The sequence below is a fragment of the Oryctolagus cuniculus genome, chromosome 3, assembly GCF_964237555.1.
Source record: "Oryctolagus cuniculus chromosome 3, mOryCun1.1, whole genome shotgun sequence".
Taxonomy (NCBI): domain Eukaryota; kingdom Metazoa; phylum Chordata; class Mammalia; order Lagomorpha; family Leporidae; genus Oryctolagus; species Oryctolagus cuniculus.
In genome coordinates, this window is record NC_091434.1 from 63,651,257 (window position 1) to 63,671,167 (window position 19,911).

Below are 19,911 nucleotides of genomic sequence, written 5' to 3' on the forward strand. Positions count from 1 at the left end.
TAGATAAAATCACCCCCAGGCCAAATACACTTAAGGGGAAAAAAAACTGTTGGAAAATGCAAATAAAACATCACTGTTGGTGAAAATTCTCCTCCAAAACAACTGTGATCCTGAAGAAAACTGTAAACAAAATATTTCAAACTAAATTAAATACCATCAAACAAGCAATTGGGGATATGAAAAACATATCATGAATCAGAAATACCAAAACTGGAAACATTAGAGCAGGTATTTGGCATAGCAGTTAAGTTGCCATTTGGAACACCTGCACCCCATATCGAAGTGCCTGGTTCAAGTCCAAGCTACTCTGCTTCTGGTCTAGTTTCCTGCTAACGTGCATTGGAGAAAGCAGATGATGGCTCAAGTACTTGGGCCCTTGCCACTCATATGGGAGATAAAACTCCTGGCTTCAGCCTGGCCCAGGCCTGGCTATTGTGGACACCTGGAAAGTGAAACAGCACATAGAAGATGTCTGTCTCTGCCTTTCAAATAAAATAAAACTAAATTTAATTTTTTTCCAAAATGAAAAATATTAATGGACCAAAAAGAAGAAATCAAATAAAACACATTACTAAACTCAGGAAACAAAAAGAACAAAAAAAAAGCATATAAAAAAAAGTTTAGGGACCAGCATTGTTATGCAGTGGGTTAAGTCTCACCACATATCAGAGTGTCAGTTCAAGTCCCCGCTGCTCCATTTCCAATTCAGCTCCCTGCTAACATGTCTGGGAAAGCAGTGGAAGATGGCCCAAGTACTTGGGGCCCTACCACTCAATGAGAGATCTGGATGGAGTTTCTGGATTCTGGTATTGGCCTAGCTCAACCCTGGGCTGCTGCAGTCATTTGGAAAGCTAACCAGTGGAAGGATAGAAGATCTCTATTTTTCCGTCTCTCTCCTATCATTCTGCCTTTCAAATAAATAAATCTTGGGGGAAATAAACGGAAGCCTAAGCTATAAGGTACCCAAAAAGGAACAAAGAATGGAGTCAAAGAAAATATAATAAAGGGCATTGAAAAGGGTAGGAAAATGATAATGAAGTAAGAAGGTCAGAGGAAAACGTAGCTGCAATAGAAAACAAGCAAAGGAAGTTAAAGATGTAAAACCAATGTCCATGAAGAAGAAAAATAAAAAACAAAACAAAACAAGCAAAAACACCAGCTTAAAGGGCAGGTGTTTAGAACAGTGATTAAAGACACCTGCATATCAATTTTGGAGTATCTACGTTTGAGTTCAGCCTCCACTTCTTATAAAGCTTTCTTCTAATGTACGCACTGGGAAGCAGCAAGTGATGCCTCAAGTATCTGAGTCCCTGCCACCCATGTGAAGACCTGGATTGAAATCTAGGCTCCTGGCTTCAGCCTGGCTCAGTCTCACATGCTGTGGGCATTTGGGGAGTGAACTAGTGGATCTCTCTTTCTCTTTCAAATAAATGAAAATACATTTTTTAAAAATATTTTTTAAGAGCCGGCGCCGTGGCTCACTAGGCTAATCCTCCGCCTAGTGGCGCCGGCACACCGGGTTCTAGTCCCGGTCGGGGCGCCGGATTCTGTCCCGGTTGCCCCTCTTCCAGGCCAGCTCTCTGCTGTGGCCAGGGAATGCAGTGGAGGATGGCCCAGGTGCTTGGGCCCTGCACCCCATGGGAGACCAGGAAAAGCACCTGGCTCCTGGCTCCTGCCATCGGATCAGCGCGGTGCGCCGGCCGCAGCGCGCTGGCCGCGGCGGCCATTGGAGGGTGAACCAACGGCAAAAGGAAGACCTTTCTCTTTGTCTCTCTCTCACACTGTCCACTCTGCCTGTCAAAAAAAAAAAAAAAAATTTTTTTTTAAATCAGGTTCTTACCACTGCTATTTTTTTATAATTTTTTTTTTTATTTGACAGATAGAGTTATAGACAGTGAGAGAGAGAGAGACAGAGAGAAAGGTCTTCCTTCCATTGGTTCACTCCCCAAATGGCTGCTATGGCTGGTGCTGCGCCGATCAGAAACCAGGAGCCAGGTGCTTCCTCCTGGTCTCCCACGCGGGGGCAGGGGCCCAAGCACTTGGGCCACCTCTATTGCCCTCCCGGGCGACAGCAGAAAGCTGGACTGGAAGAGGAGCAACCGGGACCAGAACCAGTGCCTATATGGTATGCCAGCGCCGCAGGCGGAGGATTAACCAAGTGAGCCATAGCACCGACCCCTGCTACTTTTTTATTTATTTATTTATTTTTTTTTTATTTTTTTATTTAAAAGGCAGAGTTATAGAGAGGCAGAAGCAGAGAGAAACAGGGAGGACTTCCACCCACTGGTTCACTCCCCAAACAGCCACAACAATCGGAGCCAAGCTAAACCAAAGCCAGGAGCCTGGAGCTTCTTCCAGGTCTCTCATATGGGTGCTGGGGCCCAAGGACTTGGGCCATCTTCTACGGTTTTTCCTGGCTATAGCAGAGAGCTGGATCGGAAGTGGGGCAGCCATGACTTGAACCAGCGCCCATATGGGATGCTGGCATCACAGGTGGCAGCTTTACCCAATAACACCACTACACCAGATCCAGCTTTTTTTTTTTTTTTTTAAACACAGTACTATAGATCCTAGATTGCTGCAAAGAAAGAAAAAGAAATAGGTGGGGCAGGCATATCGTCCTAGGGGTCAAGCCTCTGGTTAAGGAAGCCTTTGGAGTTAAGTTATGACTCTAATCCCAATGTCTCTCCTTGCTGCTAATGTCATCAAGCAATGACTCAAGTAGTTAGGTCTCTGTGACCCAAGTGACAGAGCCTGGCTCATAGATTCGGCCTGGCTCAACCTCAGCTTTGCCAGCATTTGGGAAGTAAACCAGTGAATGGGAGCTCTCTCTGTGTGCCTCTTTGTCTCTGTCTCTGTCTCCAAATAAAAATAATTAATTTAAAAATAAAAAGATTCAATGTTACAACTCAGAAAAACTTCCCAGAAATAAAATAACATTGGAATCTACATAGGGTTCACTGGGTACCCAAGCCAAATGATCCAGGGCAATGAACTCTAAGTGGCATAAGTACAAGACTTCAACAATACAGAGAGAGAGAAAAAGAAACTACAAAGGGCTTCCAGGCAAAAAGAGAAAACAGTCTACAGAGGCAAGTGGGTTACACTATGAGGATCATATTTTTTTAAAACAATATACAAAAGCAAACTAACAGTGGTGCAGCATTTTCAAGAATTTAAGGAAAGGAAGTACAACCCAAAGGTATATCCACTCAAGTTGTCCTTCAAGTATTAAAGTCACAGAAAAAAACAGTTGAGTTTTCCAGAACTCAAGGAACTTTCAAATGTGCCTATCCTAAGAAATCTACCAAAAGATGACTTTTGTTTAACTAAAAGATTACTGGTAAAACTTTACCAAAGAACTGGTTCTGGGGCCAGCACTGTGGTGTAGCAAGTAAAGCCATGGCCTCCAGTGCCAGCATCCCATATGGTCACCAGATCGAGTCCCAGCTATTCCACTTCTGATCCAGCTCTCTGCTATGGCCTGGGAAAGCAGTAGAAGATGACCCAAGTCCCTCGGCCTCTGCACCTGCATGGGAGAACTGGAAGAAGCTCCTGGCTCCTGGCTTTGGATAAGTACAGTTCCGGCTGTTATGGCCAATTGGGGAGTGAACCAGCAGATGGAGGGCCTCTCCCTCTTTCTCCTTTCTCTGTGTAACTATGACTTTCAAATAAATAAATAAATCTTTAAAAAAATGCAAAAAAAAAAAGACCTTTCAAGCTTAAAAAAAATAAAGAACTGGTTCTAAGTATCACATCTATTTAACTATACAGTAATGACAAAATAAAGGGATCATGGGCTTAAAAAGGTATACTTTTAACTGTTTTTCAAATAAAAGAGCAAATCAGTAAATTACATATACAGAATTTCAAATGCTTCAAATATTGCAGTTTTCATTACACTGAATATGCTATGGCATCTAAAATGAAAGCAAGTTAAAATGGAGGTGAAGGACCATAGGCTGTACAGATCAATACCAAATAACAGCTACAACAATAGTAATAAAATTAACACCTGGTGAGTATTTAAGACAGAGTTATAAACTGCTTAGCATAATCTCATTTGGTCTTCACAACAAGTTTTGGGAGTTAGGTACTTCATTACTTCCATTAACAGCTTAGGACACTGGGCATACAAAATTTCCTCACTTATACAAAGTCACAGAAATATACGTAGGAGAACCAGGATAGAAATCCAGATCTGACAGACTTCATGGTTCATAGTATACCACTTTGCATGCATATTAACAAAATCTCATTTAATTATGTAAGTTAGCACAGTATGTTAATTTATTATAAATCATACTTTTTTGGCTTTATTTATAATAAGTATCTTTCTTAAATTCACATAACAGTTGGTTATTGATAGAGGAAACCAGTCTTTCAGATAAAAGAGAAACTATTTTAAAAGGATGAAAGACCAAATTACCTCCTTTATCACTCTGCCCCTAGACCTACTGCCTGCTCCACTGCACAATTAAACCTTACATTCATGACACTGAAAACTGGCAGCTTCATGATAAGACAGACAATACTGTTTCTCATTTCTAAGCCTGCACACTGCTGTTCATTCTGCAGGAAAAGTCCCTGCACTCCTTCCTGCACTTAATCTGGAATTATTTTCTCCTTATTAACTTTCACAAACCACTTTAAGTATGGCCTCTTGGGGAAATCTTTCTTTAGGATCTATTGACCTGATCTTTTCTATATTTTTTCCTGCATTTATTTCAATAACATAATTGATCATACTATAGTATAATGGTTTATTACTGTGTCCTTAAGTGTGCTAGCACAGCACACAGCAATCAGAATTTGTAAAATACTAATTGACAGTAGATAAAAAAGTTTGATGTAGTTACTTCAAAAGATTATTGATACTTATAGAGTGGACTCCAAATATAAAGGCATCAATGCAATAATTTAAAAGTATGAGTTCCAGGGTCACAATTTAGCCTACCAGTTAAGATGCCCACATTCCATATTAGAGTACCTGAGTTTGATACCAGCTCCAGATCCTGACTTCGGCTTCTTGATAATGCAAACCCTGGGAAGCAGTAGTCAGATTCAAGTAGTTGGGTTCTAGCCATCCATGTTGGAAACCTGAAGTGAGTTTCCAGCTCCCAGTTTTCATTCTAGCCCAGCCCCAGGCACTGTGGGCATCTACAGCATGAATTAATGGATGGCAGAATACATGTGCACTCTCTCTCAAATAAATAATTTTTTAAAATATGAATTAAGGGGACAGGCATTTGGAGAAGCAGTTAAGACACCACTTAAGACACCTGCATTCCATACAAGAGTGCCTGGGTTTAAGAGCTGGCTCTACTTCCAATTCCAGCTTCCTGCTAATGTGTATCCTGGGACACAGAAGGTAATGGCTCAAGTGCTTGGGGAAGACACAGACTGACTTCCCAGCTCCTGGCTCTAGCCTGGCCCAGAACTGGTTATTGCAGGCATTTCAGGAGTGAACCAGTGGATGGGAGACCTCTGTTTTTCAAGCAAAATAAAACTTTTAAAGTATGAGTTTTAATACCTATTTGTATTTAATTTCACAACTGATGACAAAAAGTTATTCTTTAAGGTAACTTTTAGATGATACATTAATACAAGTTCCAGAATAATATTTACTACAGAACTATATTGCCCTAAAACAATTTACCATTTCATTTTTATTATTAAAAGGATTCTTGTGATTTTTTTTTAAAGAAGAGTATGCTGATCAAAAAAGAAATAAACTGAATAAACTGGTGAGAGGTCATGATAAAGGTTTGTTACTGGTTATCATTGATCATCATAAAAAAGACCTAGGCTACACCACAGGTCATCAGCCCAACAGCTGACTTCTATCGCATCACTGAACTGTACAGTTTATTTTCTTCTTTTTTGGCGTTACTGTTAAGGATCAGAACTTATGCCCTAAAAATCTTAGTTTATTCATGAATGTAGCTAAGTCTCCAAAATCTATCTTTTTTTCAAATTGGACCACCTTCTAAAGTAATGAGTTCCTCTGCGAATTTAGAAACACCTTCTTGTTTCAATTTACCTTATTTCACTGAATTTAAAGGATATCCTTCTTCCATTCTAAAAATTGAAAACAGCCTATGTTCACCTTATCCTATAATTCACCATGCTTATATAAGTCATTTTGTGCCAAAACAGAAGGGAGAAAGTTAATTTTCTTTTGATTTGTGAATAATTTAAATGTTTACAATGAAATGAAGAACTACATTCCAATTAATCTAATATTTACTAACCAAGAAAAGGATACTGCATGCATAGTGAAAAATCAAAAGACTAACAGATACGTGAATCAGTAAAATGTTAAATCTATTTCTTTCAAAAGTCAAATAGTAATTTTAGAAAGACAATAAATACTTTATTCAGTTCTTTCACCTGATAATTCTAACAAGATTAAAGAATACAAAATGTCAAAGCAAACCTCTTTAAGACCTTATAACCACTTTTCTAAAAATTAATTAAAAACTCTAACAGAAAACGTTTAAAAGACCAAGTTGTCTCTTGAAATATGGAAAACCAAAAAGAGGAAGTTTAATAAAATGTTATAATAAAAACTGTATGAAGTACTAAATTAAACTCTTAAAATTCACTAATTCTTAAATATATAGAACATGTTTTTCTTTCAAAGATCTGATACCAAAATATCACAGATTTTCACAAAAGTGAGTCACTGACCTGTATTTTTCATAGTAAATTTGCAGTTATATTTACCTTCAGATCCCATGATGAAGTGATGGATATCAGGGCCTGTTGACATACGAGGTCCTTGACAGCTTTTTTCTATTGTACCTCTAGGTGTTACCATTTTTATATGAACCACCTGTTTAATACAATACACGATATAAATTCTAGACATCTGTCAATGAATCTGTGTGTCTGTGTATGTACACACATTCACATATATTTATGTAAAACGCTACTTTTAAAATATTGGATTAAGTAATAAATTGTGATGCCTTTTTGAATCATAAGTTCTTAGCAATCTTTGACGTAAGCCAAATTTGCACACAACCTTAAAAAAGGAAAAAATCATTCTAAGATTGTACATCTCTTGATTTGAACTGCTTTAGATACATTCATCATCTAAAGAATGGGAAAACATATTTCTTTACATCAAATTTAGTCCAGGGTTATCCATATGGCAAAGAACTAAAGGACTCAAAATATAATCAATGATCACATTTTAACATCCTCACTCTTTGACTTGTTTAACAATATTTATGAAACACTATTATACTAGGCAATATCCTAGGTGTTTAGAGTTATAAGAAAAAATTTTATTCTTGCCTTACCCTCTCTTCAATGACACTAGTAAAAATGAATGAAAAGAATGAAATGTTAACTGTGAACAGGTCAAAAATGGAATAAAGAGGTAGAAGTAATAACTAAGTTGAAGAGTAGTTGAAGTAAGTAAACAAACTAGAGAAGAAGGACCACTGCAAGAAACAGATTCCTAAGGTCTGAATCAGAAATGGCTAGGTAAAAATCTAATGTGTTTTTAGAATAGATTTTTGACAAATAACAATCTATTCCTTACTGAAGAAAATGAACAGAGATCATCAATAAGCAATTCACAAGATAAGAAAAATACTTGTCAATGATGACATTTAAAAGTTGCCAGTAAGGACATTTACATTCACTAGCAATTAAAGAAATTCAAAACTAAAAGACAAAAATATAAGTCCAATAAAATATATAGATAGCCTCATAGTACCAATTGGTTCAAGGTTTTTACAAGGCAATTTGACTGTACAAATCCAAAGACTTTAAAATATATAAATCTAGGAGTTTACCCATAGAAAATAATTAAAGGTGTATGACAAAAAAGTTACAAGAGGACATTTTCCCCTTTGCTTTCTGTAATTTTGAAATCAAGAATAATTTAAATACCCATTTAAAAAGTTTAATAAACCACAATTTTCAATACAAGAATCATATGAATTCTTTAAAAACTATGTTGGAGTGGCAGGCAGTTGGCATAGCAGCTAAGACATCACTTGGGATGCCCAAATCCCACATCAGACTGTTTGGGTTCAAGTCCAGACTCTGCTCCTGATTCCGCTCCTGATTCCAGTTTCCTGTTAATGCATACCCTGGGAGGAAGCAGGTGATGGCTCAAGCAGCTAGGTCCCTGTCACCCTCATAAGAGACCCAGACTGAATTTCTGGTTACTAGCTTTGGCCTTTCCAGTCCCATAGTTGCAGGCATGTGAGAAGTGAACCAGAAGATAGGAGATCTCTGTCTCTATTTTTCAAATAAATATATAAGTAAACTTTTTAAAATGATTATGCAAGGGGATGGAGGAATGGGAAAAAGTTGATTAATGAGTATTAAGTTATAGTTAAGAGAAGTTCTGTGTAGTCAGGTGAATAGAGATAATAATGTACTCTATTAAAAAAAAGGCTCGGGGCGAGTGTCGTGGCATAGTAGGCTAAACCTCCATCTGCAGCACCAGCATCCCATATGGGTACTGGTTCTAGTCCCAGCTGCTTCTCTTCCAATCCAGCTTTCTGCTAATGGTCTGGCAAAGCTGTGGAAGATGGCCCAAGTGCTTGGGTCCCTGCACCTGCATGGAAACCAGGAGGAAGCTCCTGGCTCCTGGCCTCAGATTGGCTTGGCTCTGCCCATTGTGGCCATTTGGAGAGTAAGCCAATGGATGGAAGACCTTTCTGTCTCTCCTTCTCTGTCTGTAGTTCTGCCTCTCAAATAAATAAATAAATAATCTTTAAAAAAAAAAAAGAGTTCAAAGAGACAATTTTGAATGTTTTCATCATAAGAAATGATAAATGTTTGAGGATCTGAACGTTACACAACATATACATAAACAGAGACATCATATGGTACTGATAAACATGTACAGTTTTGTTATCAGTTAAAAAGAAATAGGGGCCAGTGGCGTAGTGAGCCAAGCAGCTGCCTACAATGCTGGCATTCTGTATAGGAGCTAAGGTTCAAGTCCCATCTGCTCCACTTCCGATCCAGTTCCCTGATAACGTGCCTGAGGAGGCAGCAAAAGATGATCCAAGTACTTGGGTTCCTGCCACACAAGTGGGAGACCCAGATGGTGTTCCAGGCTCCCAGCTTCCTCCTGAATCAGCCCCTGCCATTAGTCTTTCAGTGAATGAACCAGCAGATAGAAGACCTCACTTTCTCTCTCATTCTGCCTTTCAAATAAATAAATAGATCTGAAAGAAAGAAAGAAAGAGAGAGAGAGAGAGAGAGGGAGAGGGAGGGAGGGAGGGAGGGAAAGAAAGAGAGAGAGAGAGAGAGAGAGAGAAAGAAAGAGAAAGAAAGAGAAAGAAAGAGAAAGAGAAAGAAAGAGAGAAAGAGAGAAAGAGAGAGAGAAAGAGAGAAAGAGAGAAAGAGAGAAAGAGAGAAAGAGAGAAAGAGAGAAAGAGAGAAAGAGAGAAAGAGAGAAAGAGAGAGAGAGAGAAAGAAAGAAAGAAAGAAAGAAAGAAAGAAAGAAAGAAAGAAAGAAAGAAAGAAAGAAAGAAAGAAAGAAAGAAAAGGGAAAAGGGAAAAAAGAAAAGAAAAAGAGGAGCTGGTGTTACGGTGTACAGGTTACACCGCCACCTGTGATGCTGGCATTCCATATGGGCGCCAGATCAAGTCCCAGCTGTTCCATTTCTGATTCAGCTCTCTGCTAACATGCCTGGGAAAGCAGCAGAGGATGGCCCAAGTACATGGGCCCCTGCACCCATGTGGGAGACCTGGATAGAGTTCCAGACTTCTGGCTTTAGCCAGGCCCAGACCTGGCTGTTGCAGCCATTTGGGGAGTGAACCAGCAGATGGAACATATCTCTCTCTTTCTCGCTCTCTTTTTCTAATTCTGCCTTTCAAATAAAATAACTAAATCTTAAAAAAAAAAAAAGTTTTAAAATTCTAGTACAAACCTATAATGATTTACATTTTAATATACTGATAAATTTAAAGAGCACATTAAACACAGTATGATCCTCTTTTTTATATTAAAAACTAGATTTTCATATGTATTTGTGGTATGCCTAGAAAAAGGCCTGGAAGAAAAATTATAAAGAAAATTAGATATGATCATATATATATATATATAGAGAGAGAGAGAGAGAGAGAACACATGGCTTTTTTAATACCAATTGAGTATCCCTAATCCAAAAAGTCTAAACATTTTGAGTATCGATTGAATGCAACAAGTAGAAAATGCTACATCTGAACTTATGTGATGGATCATGGTGCACTAAAAACATTTCATAAGATTACTTCAGGCTATGTGTACAAAGTATATAAAACATAAACCAATTTTGTGTTTAGACTTGAGTTTCATCACCAGGATATCTTATTATATATATGCAAGTATTCCAAACTCCGCTCCTAAAAATTTCAAAACAATTTGGTTTCTAAGTACTTCAGATAAGGGATATTCAACATATAATTGTATGTATATGTATAATTTTTAAAATAAAATAAAATTTTTAAAATAAAATAAAAAGTTTTTTTTTCTAATTGCTTAAATTGAATTACAGTTATAATTTTTAAAAGAAGCATTTTCTTCAGAAAAAAATTTTAAATTAATTGCTCACTATATCACCCTTTGTTTCCTTTTGTGAAGATTCAGGATCTTTATTTTGATTCTGTCATAGATTTCAGTTTCTTTTCTTCTAACAGTGCTTCATTATGAAAAAGTACAGGAAGTCTCCTTTCATGGCAGCATGGGTTATTTAACGGCTTTGAGTTGTAGCCCCTTAACACTAGCATAACAAAGTATAATCACAAATGCTCAGGAAATCCTTTGATGAAGAGATATTCATTAAGTTAAGAAATACTTGAGTATTTGAGGTGGACTGTAGTTAAAATTCCTTTAAATGACCATAAAAATAAGTGAGGATCAGAATTTAAGATGAAAGTTTATCCCATTGTACTAGAGAGCACTCAAGACTTCTGAATTTTTAGCTTTTTCAAACAATAAAATAATGCATTAGTATCTTTTAATACATATATTAGTATATATTACTTAAAATGTATATTAATATTAAAGAACTATATAAACACTCAAAAGATTAATATTTTACTGTAACTACATGGATTAAAAGAATATCAACTTCAGTGAAGTTCTTATAAAAGCAAGTAAAATACATTAAGACAGTTTCAGAGGACACTGTTGCAAAGAAGTTAAAATAAAATGTGCTAAATAATTGCTAATGAAAATAATCACATCATGACATACACTTGATAATCTGTAACTTTAAATATCTCCAAGAAATGATTAAGATACATTGCATGCTTTAGCAGTACTAAATGTAGCAGTCTATCAATTATTTGCCTAACTCTGATAAAGTTCTTATAATCCCAATAGCAAAAGGATCCACTATTCTCCCCTAAAATTGAATTTAGGTTATTTTAATTACAAAAAGAAAAGTTTGATTTTCAAAGATGTACTTGGGAAAAAGAAAATGAACACAGCAAGATAAGCATTTAAAAATATTCACAATATGAATAAAAATCTTAAATATTTTGTGTTAACCACAAAGAAATTTTTTAAAAAGATTTTATATTCCAATCAGGTGTTGATGAAAAGGATAAAATTTTAGATTTGAAAAGCAAAGATAAACAATCATAGGAACATCACTTTAGTAGTTTCATAAATTAAATTCTTTTCAACTATTATCAAAATATGGACAATAAGGGACTAATATTTATGAAACATCTGCTATAGTCCAGAAACACTGCTGAGTTTGCATTCCGTCCTTTCCTCTGAACAACAACTCTGCAGCAAATATCATTATTCTATTTTTACAGATGAGAAGACCTAAAGTCTAGAAAGATAACTCAGTTTGCACAGGGTCACACAACTAATCACTGGAAAGGCTACAAATGGAACAAGTGCAACCTAATTCCTAATTAGTGTGTCCACAGCTGCACAATTACCATGCTAACTCCCACTGAAATGGCAGCAGATCAGCTAAAACAAAATGGTATGCATAAAAATATTACACTTTATTTCACTATTTAGCAGAATAATTTCAATCAAGCTCCCTGTCTACAGAAAAATCTTTTTTCAGAAAAATAAATGCAAAATCACATAAAGCAACAAAGTATCAATAATGAGATCACCTAAATGTATCAACAAAAATTTTGGTAAAGTTGAAGACTAGGTTTTCACAAGACTTGTAAAATAGTATTTGTGTAGTTTGTAAGTTGGATACTGTAAAACAGCCACAAAACTTAAACATTAATCACCTGAAAAGGGATATCCTTAAATAACATCTATACCTAAGTATCTTAATTGCATCTTTATATATATTTAATTTCACTATAATAAAAGGGGTATAATTTTAGGTAGGTCTATCATCCAATTCTTAATTTTTAGAAGCCTTTAATCATACTATATTAATCTCTACACATAAATCAATTATTATATAATAACTAGAAAGCAATTTACCAGGTCCTCAATGTTGCCATAGATATTCTTCTTCATGCCTGATGCCCGAGTTGAAATCCATCCTCCCACAGTGCTAAATTCCAGAGAATCTGGTTCGTGACCTGTACAATAACCACTTTCCTTAAGCTAAAAAACAAAAATGCAACATTTTACTAAGGAAAATGGTCCCTTTTCACACAGAGCTCAACACATTAACTCTTCTCACTTTTAGATTTGCATATTTCACTGGTATTTGAATTAATGAAAACCTGTGTAGAAAAAAAATACTTTAAATTCTGCCTAATGGCAAACTTCACAAAACTGAAAAATGTGGGCCAAAACACAATTGTATTTTCCTCAGGTTCACTAGACAATTTTACTTGTTACATCCTTTTGTTTTAATGCCTGCCGTCCCCTCTTCTATTTTTTTTTCCCACCAACAATTAAAATACCTAGAGAGATCAGATTATGCTTAAATAACTGCCAACTTCACCTAAACACTTTCAATAAATAAAGTACTTAATCTCCTGGTCTCCCTACCCTAATATAATATGCAGCAGGCCTGCAGAAAATCCGAGCAAATTGCCTGTACTTAATTCTCTCAAGGAGTCATGTGTTTTAATGTACAGCCATCTGGCTAGGTTTCCTGCATTTAATACCACCATTTATTTGTGATGCAGATCATGCATTCCTGTACATTAAACAGTCACTTGTTTCTCATTTTTCTATATTAGCTTGGCTTTGCCATCTGCACAGCACCTGAGGTTGAATGGATGCCCTTTACTGCAACAACACCAAAGCCATCCCACTGAAATCATTTTAAAGACCCAGCCATCTCCTGTCAAATGGTACAGACGCCACCATCTGCATACCTACTGTCTACTGCACTCAAGCCCATCAATCTGTGTTGACCATTTTGATAGTCATCCAGTTAAGCAACTGCTTCTATTTTTCAAGCAAGCCATGCAGAGATGTAGAATATGTCAGCTATGTTTGTATCTGTGTATTTAAGTACAGTACAAAAGCTGTAATCTAAAATTCAACGGTGTGTTAGAAGAAATATAATTTGTTAGTTTTTGTACATTATCACTGCAAGTTATTTTTCTTTTCAAATTTTGCTGCTAGGAAAACAAGATTTGAAAGATATCAATTGTTATATAATAAGTGTTTTTTTCACTAAATATTCAATATATTTAATTTTAAGAATTTAATACCCACTCACAAATAAGTAGTTTAAATCCATGGCTAACCAATCTAAAGTCTATCAGACTGTTAGGTTGTATTTCTGTCCTATTTCCATCCCTAAACAAACTAATGTTATTTCTTCTCAAAAGACTGCTACTACTCAATTTTATGAATTTAGAAGAAAAACAGAAATACATTGAGTCCCAAGATATATTTGGCACTGAAGAAGGAATTTTCATATATTCATATGATTCAAAAAAAACTTCCACATTACTTACAAAGAAGTCAATCTTTCAATACAAACTTAGATTATTTCTATCAGTATATTCTGTATCCAGTATGCTCCTAATTTGCTTCTTATGTCTGGTAGGCTATTTCATTACTTCTTCCAAAACACATGTAGCTACCAAGTATCAGGACTGTGTATAGCAATGAAAACAAGGATCTAAAAATGTTCCTATGCTTAAGGAGCTCTACCTACCACACTAATTTAAATCTACTTCCTTGTTAAAAATGTAACTTCCTACTAGGTAAATGATATTAAGAGTAATGGGTTAGGGGCTGGTGCTGTGGCATAGCGGGTAAAGCTGCCACCTGCAATACCAGCATCCCATATGGGCACCAATTCGAGTCCTGGCTTCTCTATTTCCAATCTAGCTCTCTGCTATGGCCTGAGAAAGCAGTAGAAGACGGCCCAAGTCCTTGGGCCCCTGCACCTACGTGGGAGACCTGAAAGAAGCTCCTGGCTCCTGATCAGCCCAGCTCTGGCCACTGCAGCCAACTGGGGAGTGAACCATTGGATGGAAGACCTTGCTCTCTCTGCCTCTCCTTTTCTCTGTGTGTAGCTATGACTTTCAAATAAATAAATAAATCTTTAAAAAAAAAAAAAAAAAAAAAGAAGAATGGTTAAAAATCTGAATATCAGGGGCCAGTGCTGTGGCAGAGCAGGTAAAGCTGCTGCCTGCAGTGCTGGCATCCCATATAGGCGCCAGTTTAAGTCCCAGCTGGTCCACTTCTGATCCAGCTCCCTGTTAACGTGCCTGGGAAAGCAGAGAATGGCCCAAGTCCTTGGGCCTCTACACCTGCATCGGAGACCCAAAATAAGATTCCTGGCTCCTGGCTTCAGATCAGCCCAGCTCCAGCCATTGTGGCCCTTTCGGGGAGTGAACCAGTAGATGGAACACTTCTCTCTCTCTCTCTCTCTCTCTGCCTCTGCCTCTGCCTCTACCTCTACCTCTACCTCTCTGTAATGGTGCCTTTCAAACACATAAATAAATCTTAAAAAAAAAAAAAATCCAGATATGAGACTTGTCAGTTACCCTGGCTAATTTGCATATTATAGAATACATAAAGAACTCTCAAATGGAATTACAAGAAAACAACCCAATCTAAAAATTGGGCAAGCTTTATGTACTTTACTAATTTACTTTATCCTACCAAAAACCTTATGAAGTAGAAATTATTATTGTTTTATCGATGAAGAAACTGAGACATACAAGCTTGTAACTTGCCCAAGGTGACACAGCTGGGAGGTACACTTGAGGTTTACAGTAAGCACTAATTAACTATTAGAAATAAGTAAAGATAATGTGATATTGCTAGTGATGTTATTCCCATGCAGAAAAACCATTAGAGCCACACATCCCCAGACTACTAATAAAGTAGCCAAGATTTAATAAACCTGAAAAATATTCCCTTGAATTCATAACTGATATCTGTAGTTTCCCTTAAATTTTATACACACTAAAATCAATGTAATTTACAAATTAAAGAGATTTAAATTCACTACTGAACTACTGTGTTCATGTCATTTTAAAAATTTTAAGAGGAAAAAGCAGGACATTTTAAACTGGTTATCTCAGCTGATATAGAACCTGAAGGACACAGAGGTTTAATGAGGAAGAACTTGAACCAGGATCAAAATACCTGTAGAAACCATATTATAGCTACTGGAGGCAAAAAAAGAGAGAGAGAGAGAGAGAGAGAGAGAGAGAGCGCTCTGTATTGGCATTTAGAGAAATGAACTAGAGGCAAAAATATCAGAAGTTCCTAGTCTAGGAAAATGCCATTTAAATTTTCAAGGAATTTTAATTCTAACCTTTAAAAAAAAAAAAAGAAAACTTGGAAAGGTTAAGATACTACATCAAATGCTATAATAAAGGATATAAAATTGCAGACATAAAAAAGCCATGCTTTGTTATTTAAAAAATGCTAAGTTGATAATGTGTCATTCAGGCAAATAAAAGATTTTTTCATTAATTATTATTATTCTACCCACTGAAGTTCATTGTCAACTATAATAATTTACAAATTCTTATTCTAAGCCGGCGCCGTGGCTCAATAGGCTAATCCTCCACCTTGCGGCGCCGGCACACCGGGTTCTAGTCCCGGTCGGGGCGCCGGATTCTGTCCCGGTTGCCCCTCTTCCAGGCCAGCTCTCTGCTATGGCCAGGGAGTTCAGTGGAGGATGGCCCAGGTGCTTGGGCCCTGCACCCCATGGGAGACCAGGAAAAGCACCTGGCTCCTGGCTCCTGCCATCGGATCAGCGCGGTGCGCCGGCTGCAGCGGCGGCCATTGGAGGGTGAACCAACGGCAAAAGGAAGACCTTTCTCTCTCTGTCTCTCTCTCTGTCCACTCTGCCTGTCAAAAAAAAAAAAAAAAAAAAAAAATCCTTATTCTGACTTCTATAAAACCTTGACTGACCACAGGTCTTTAACACTACTTCAACAAATATGTTCATCTTTATCCAGTTCTCTGCATTAAGTAGAAAATAAACATAATCTTTCACCCAGAATTGGTCAGGAACAGGCCAACTTCAATAAATTTTCAAGAAAGAAAAGGAGCCCCAAAAAGTGCTACAAATACTCCAAGAGCTCCAATAACTCAGGAGATGAGCAGCTTTTAATGAAATTGTACATTGAAAAGTTCAACAAATACCAAATACAAGTACCAACATTTTCCTGGCTGATGTAGTTTACCAAGACATGAAAGTTCCATGTCCAGTTTGTTCCATTCTGCTCCCAGTACTTCAGTTCAGATCCCAATCGGTCCTTGCCTAAATTACTGCAGCAGTCAACCGGCCCTAACACACACCAGTCATAGCCAAGAACTAGCTAAGGATAAAGGTAAAATTTAACCTTCTACAAGGAACTTTATAAGGCCCTTTTAGATCTAAACTCTTCATGCTTTCCTGGCTTCATCCTTTACCATCAATATGCCCAATCCAGGGCAATGTACAAAACAACAAGAATGCGTATTCTCCCAACACCCATACTAGACTTCAGCCATTCATAGGTATCTGCAGTTCCCCAAAAGCAGCAGCTATGGCAATACCTCTGCACACACTCTTTCCTCTGACTGTTCTTCCCACCTCATCTCCGGTTTTGGTTAACTGTGATGCATTCTGAAGTCTCATTTTTAAACATCACATCTTCTATGATATCTTCTTGTTCAATTCCTTCCCATGTGGCCCATTCTGATGACTCATGTAGCCTCCATATAGCATTTCTAACTCTGAATCACCAATTTTCTAATATGTATCTAACTTTCTGCCTTAATATAAGCTACCTAAGGGTAGAGAGTAGTGTCTCAATCACTACTGTGTCCTTAGCGTTTCGTTCAATGCCTGACCTACAACAGAAACTGAACAGATTTGGTGAGTGAAAAGTGTTTTGTGAAAGGTACTTCATTCAGAGGGACACAGCCATTTAAAAATCTTAAAGAAATAACATACCTGTCTTTCCAACTCTTGTCCTGTTATGCCAGCCTCTACATGAGCTGTCAGGTTGTTCTCATCAACCCAAAGGATTCGATTCTGTTGCAAAGGAAGAAAAAAGTCTGATCTCCAGGAACTTCTGACATTTTCTCAGGAAAGGTTATTTCTTAACTCAAAGCAACAGTGACAAAACAGTACTTAAGCAAGCAGGGTGCCCTCCAAACTCCATCCACATTGGAAACAACCTCAACTTAGGTTTCACTACACAGCATGACAAAGATGGTAGTAAGGCAGTATAGTACCCAAGAATTGATTTAAAACACGGACTTTGTTTGTATTCAGATTTTATATGAATGAAACTCCACAGGGCCGGCGCTGTGGCGCAGCGGGTTAACACCCTGGTCTGAAGCACTGGCATCCTAGGTTTTGTTCCTGGCTGCTCCTCTTCTGATCCCAGTTAGAATGGCTATCATCCAAAAATAAAAAATGCTGGCAAGGATGTGAGAAAAAGATACTCTAAAAAATATATGGTTAGAAGGCCGGCGCCACGGCTCACTAGGCTAATCCTCCACCTAGCGGCGCCGGCACACCGGGTTCTAGTCCCGGTCGGGGCGCCGGATTCTGTCCCGGTTGCCCCTCTTCCAGGCCAGCTCTCTGCTGTGGCCAGGGAGTGCAGTGGAGGATGGCCCAAGTGCTTGGGCCCTGCACCCCATGGAGACCAGGAAAAGCACCTGGCTCCTGGCTCCTGCCATCGGATCAGTGCGGTGCGCCGGCCGCAGCGTGCCGGCCGTGGCGGCCATTGGAGGGTGAACCAACGGCAAAGGAAGACCTTTCTCTCTGTCTCTCTCTCTCACTGTCCACTCTGCCTGTCAAAAAATAAAAAAAAATAAAAAATAAAAAAAATATATATATGGTTAGAAGAAATGTAAACTGGTATAACCACTATAGAAGACAACATAGAGGTTCCTCAGAAATTTGAAACAGATCTATCATGTGACCCAGCCATCCCACTTCTGAGCATATACCCAAAGGACATGAAATCAGTATATGAGTTACTTGGACCCCCATGTTTTTAACAGCTTAACTCATAATAGCTAAGATTTAAGAATCAACCTAGATGTCCATTAGCTAGTGACAGGATAATGAAAATGTGATGTGTATATAAATATATACACAATGGCATGCTACTCAGTCATAAAGAATGGAATCCTGTCTTTTCAACAAAATGGATGCAAATGGAAACCATTATGCTTAGTGAAATAAGCCAGAACTGAAGACACATATCACAGGTTTTCTGATTTGTGATAGCTAATATAGAGTATAAAAATCTAATTATTTATAGCCTTTGTCTAAATTTCTGAGTGGTTTTTCTACTTTTCACTTGTTAGACTGTTTAGTGGAACATTAAGCCTGTGAATACAAAGTAAATTAAAAATATGTTATCACAAAAATTATAAAAGGAAGAAAGGAAGGGGGAGGGAGGGAAGTAGGTATCATATTCTTATTATTTTATCCATCAACTACAGGAACTTGGTTCTTTTATATTAAAAATAATTTTAAAAAATTTTTATACATTTGCTCAATGTTAAGATATCTAACTTAGTTTTCACAATACCATCCTGCAGTATTACTGTCTCTGTTTTACACATTCAGTAACAGATTTAAAGGTAAATTTGCACATAGTAAGATAAAGAGCCAGAAATTCATTTACATTCCAAAGTCTATTCCATACAATCCTTCTACTGTCTCCTGAGGAAACTGCCTTTTCTTAAACAATAGAATAGGAGAAAGGTTGAAGAGGAACTTCATCGTAAAGTAATCAGGAAATCATTATGTGAACTTGCTCATCATTTTAGCAATACTAAAACCAGGACAACCAGCTAATCTGTACCACCTCACCTGATGTTATGTGACACTCAAAAAAAAAAAAAAAAACACCATAATACAGAGCAATGAAATCATTGCACAATACAATGTATACATATATCAAAACATCACACTGTACCCCATAAACAGATACAATCATTGTGTCAATTAAAAACAAAACTTCTAAGAGGAAAAAACAAATCACCAGAGAAGATAGTCTTGCTTAAAAAAAAAAAAAGCTATACATGAATCTAATTAATCTAATTTCTATATACTAGAGGAAGAGTTATATGACACCAAGAAGAGGAAACAAATTCAAAATGTGACATTCTACACTACAAATAACCTAGTTTCTTCAAAAGCCAACAGCATTCAAAAAATAGGGAGGAAGAAGAAGCTTCTAGATAAAGTGAGACTTAAGGGAAATAACCAAAAGCTAACATTAACCTTATCTGGATCCCCATTTGAACAAATGAACAATAAAATAAAGACATTTTTGAGATCAGTGAAAAATTGAACACGGACTGAATATTATGTAATTTCAGGAATTATTTTTGATTTTGCCAGGAGTGATAACATATTAGTTACTTGAGAAAATGTCCTATTTTAAACAGATAGCTGTAAAGTAACAAACTACCAGATTTGCTTTAAAAATACTAGAGAAAGGGGCTGGCACTGTGGTGCAGTAGGTTAACGCCCTGGCCTGAAGCATCCCGTATGGATGCTGGTTAGA

The 19,911-nt window shown here is 37.2% G+C and overlaps 1 protein-coding gene across 4 annotated transcripts in view; it reads right to left on the minus strand.

Annotated features, from left to right (window-relative positions):
- The window catches only part of AGPS (alkylglycerone phosphate synthase), a 136,963-nt gene that overhangs the window by 69,166 nt on the left and 47,886 nt on the right, over positions 1 to 19,911 (minus strand). For all 4 annotated transcript variants that reach the window (XR_011387229.1, XM_002712307.5, XM_070070624.1 and 1 more), the window contains exons 8-10: positions 17,331 to 17,411; positions 12,434 to 12,559; positions 6,730 to 6,838 (exon numbers count right to left, since the gene is read on the minus strand). Coding sequence is in view for 3 of the 4 variants with exons in the window: in XM_002712307.5 (XP_002712353.2) it covers positions 6,730 to 6,838; positions 12,434 to 12,559; positions 17,331 to 17,411 (316 nt within the window). In the remaining variant the exon portion in view is untranslated. The remainder of the gene's footprint in view (positions 1 to 6,729; positions 6,839 to 12,433; positions 12,560 to 17,330; positions 17,412 to 19,911) is intronic.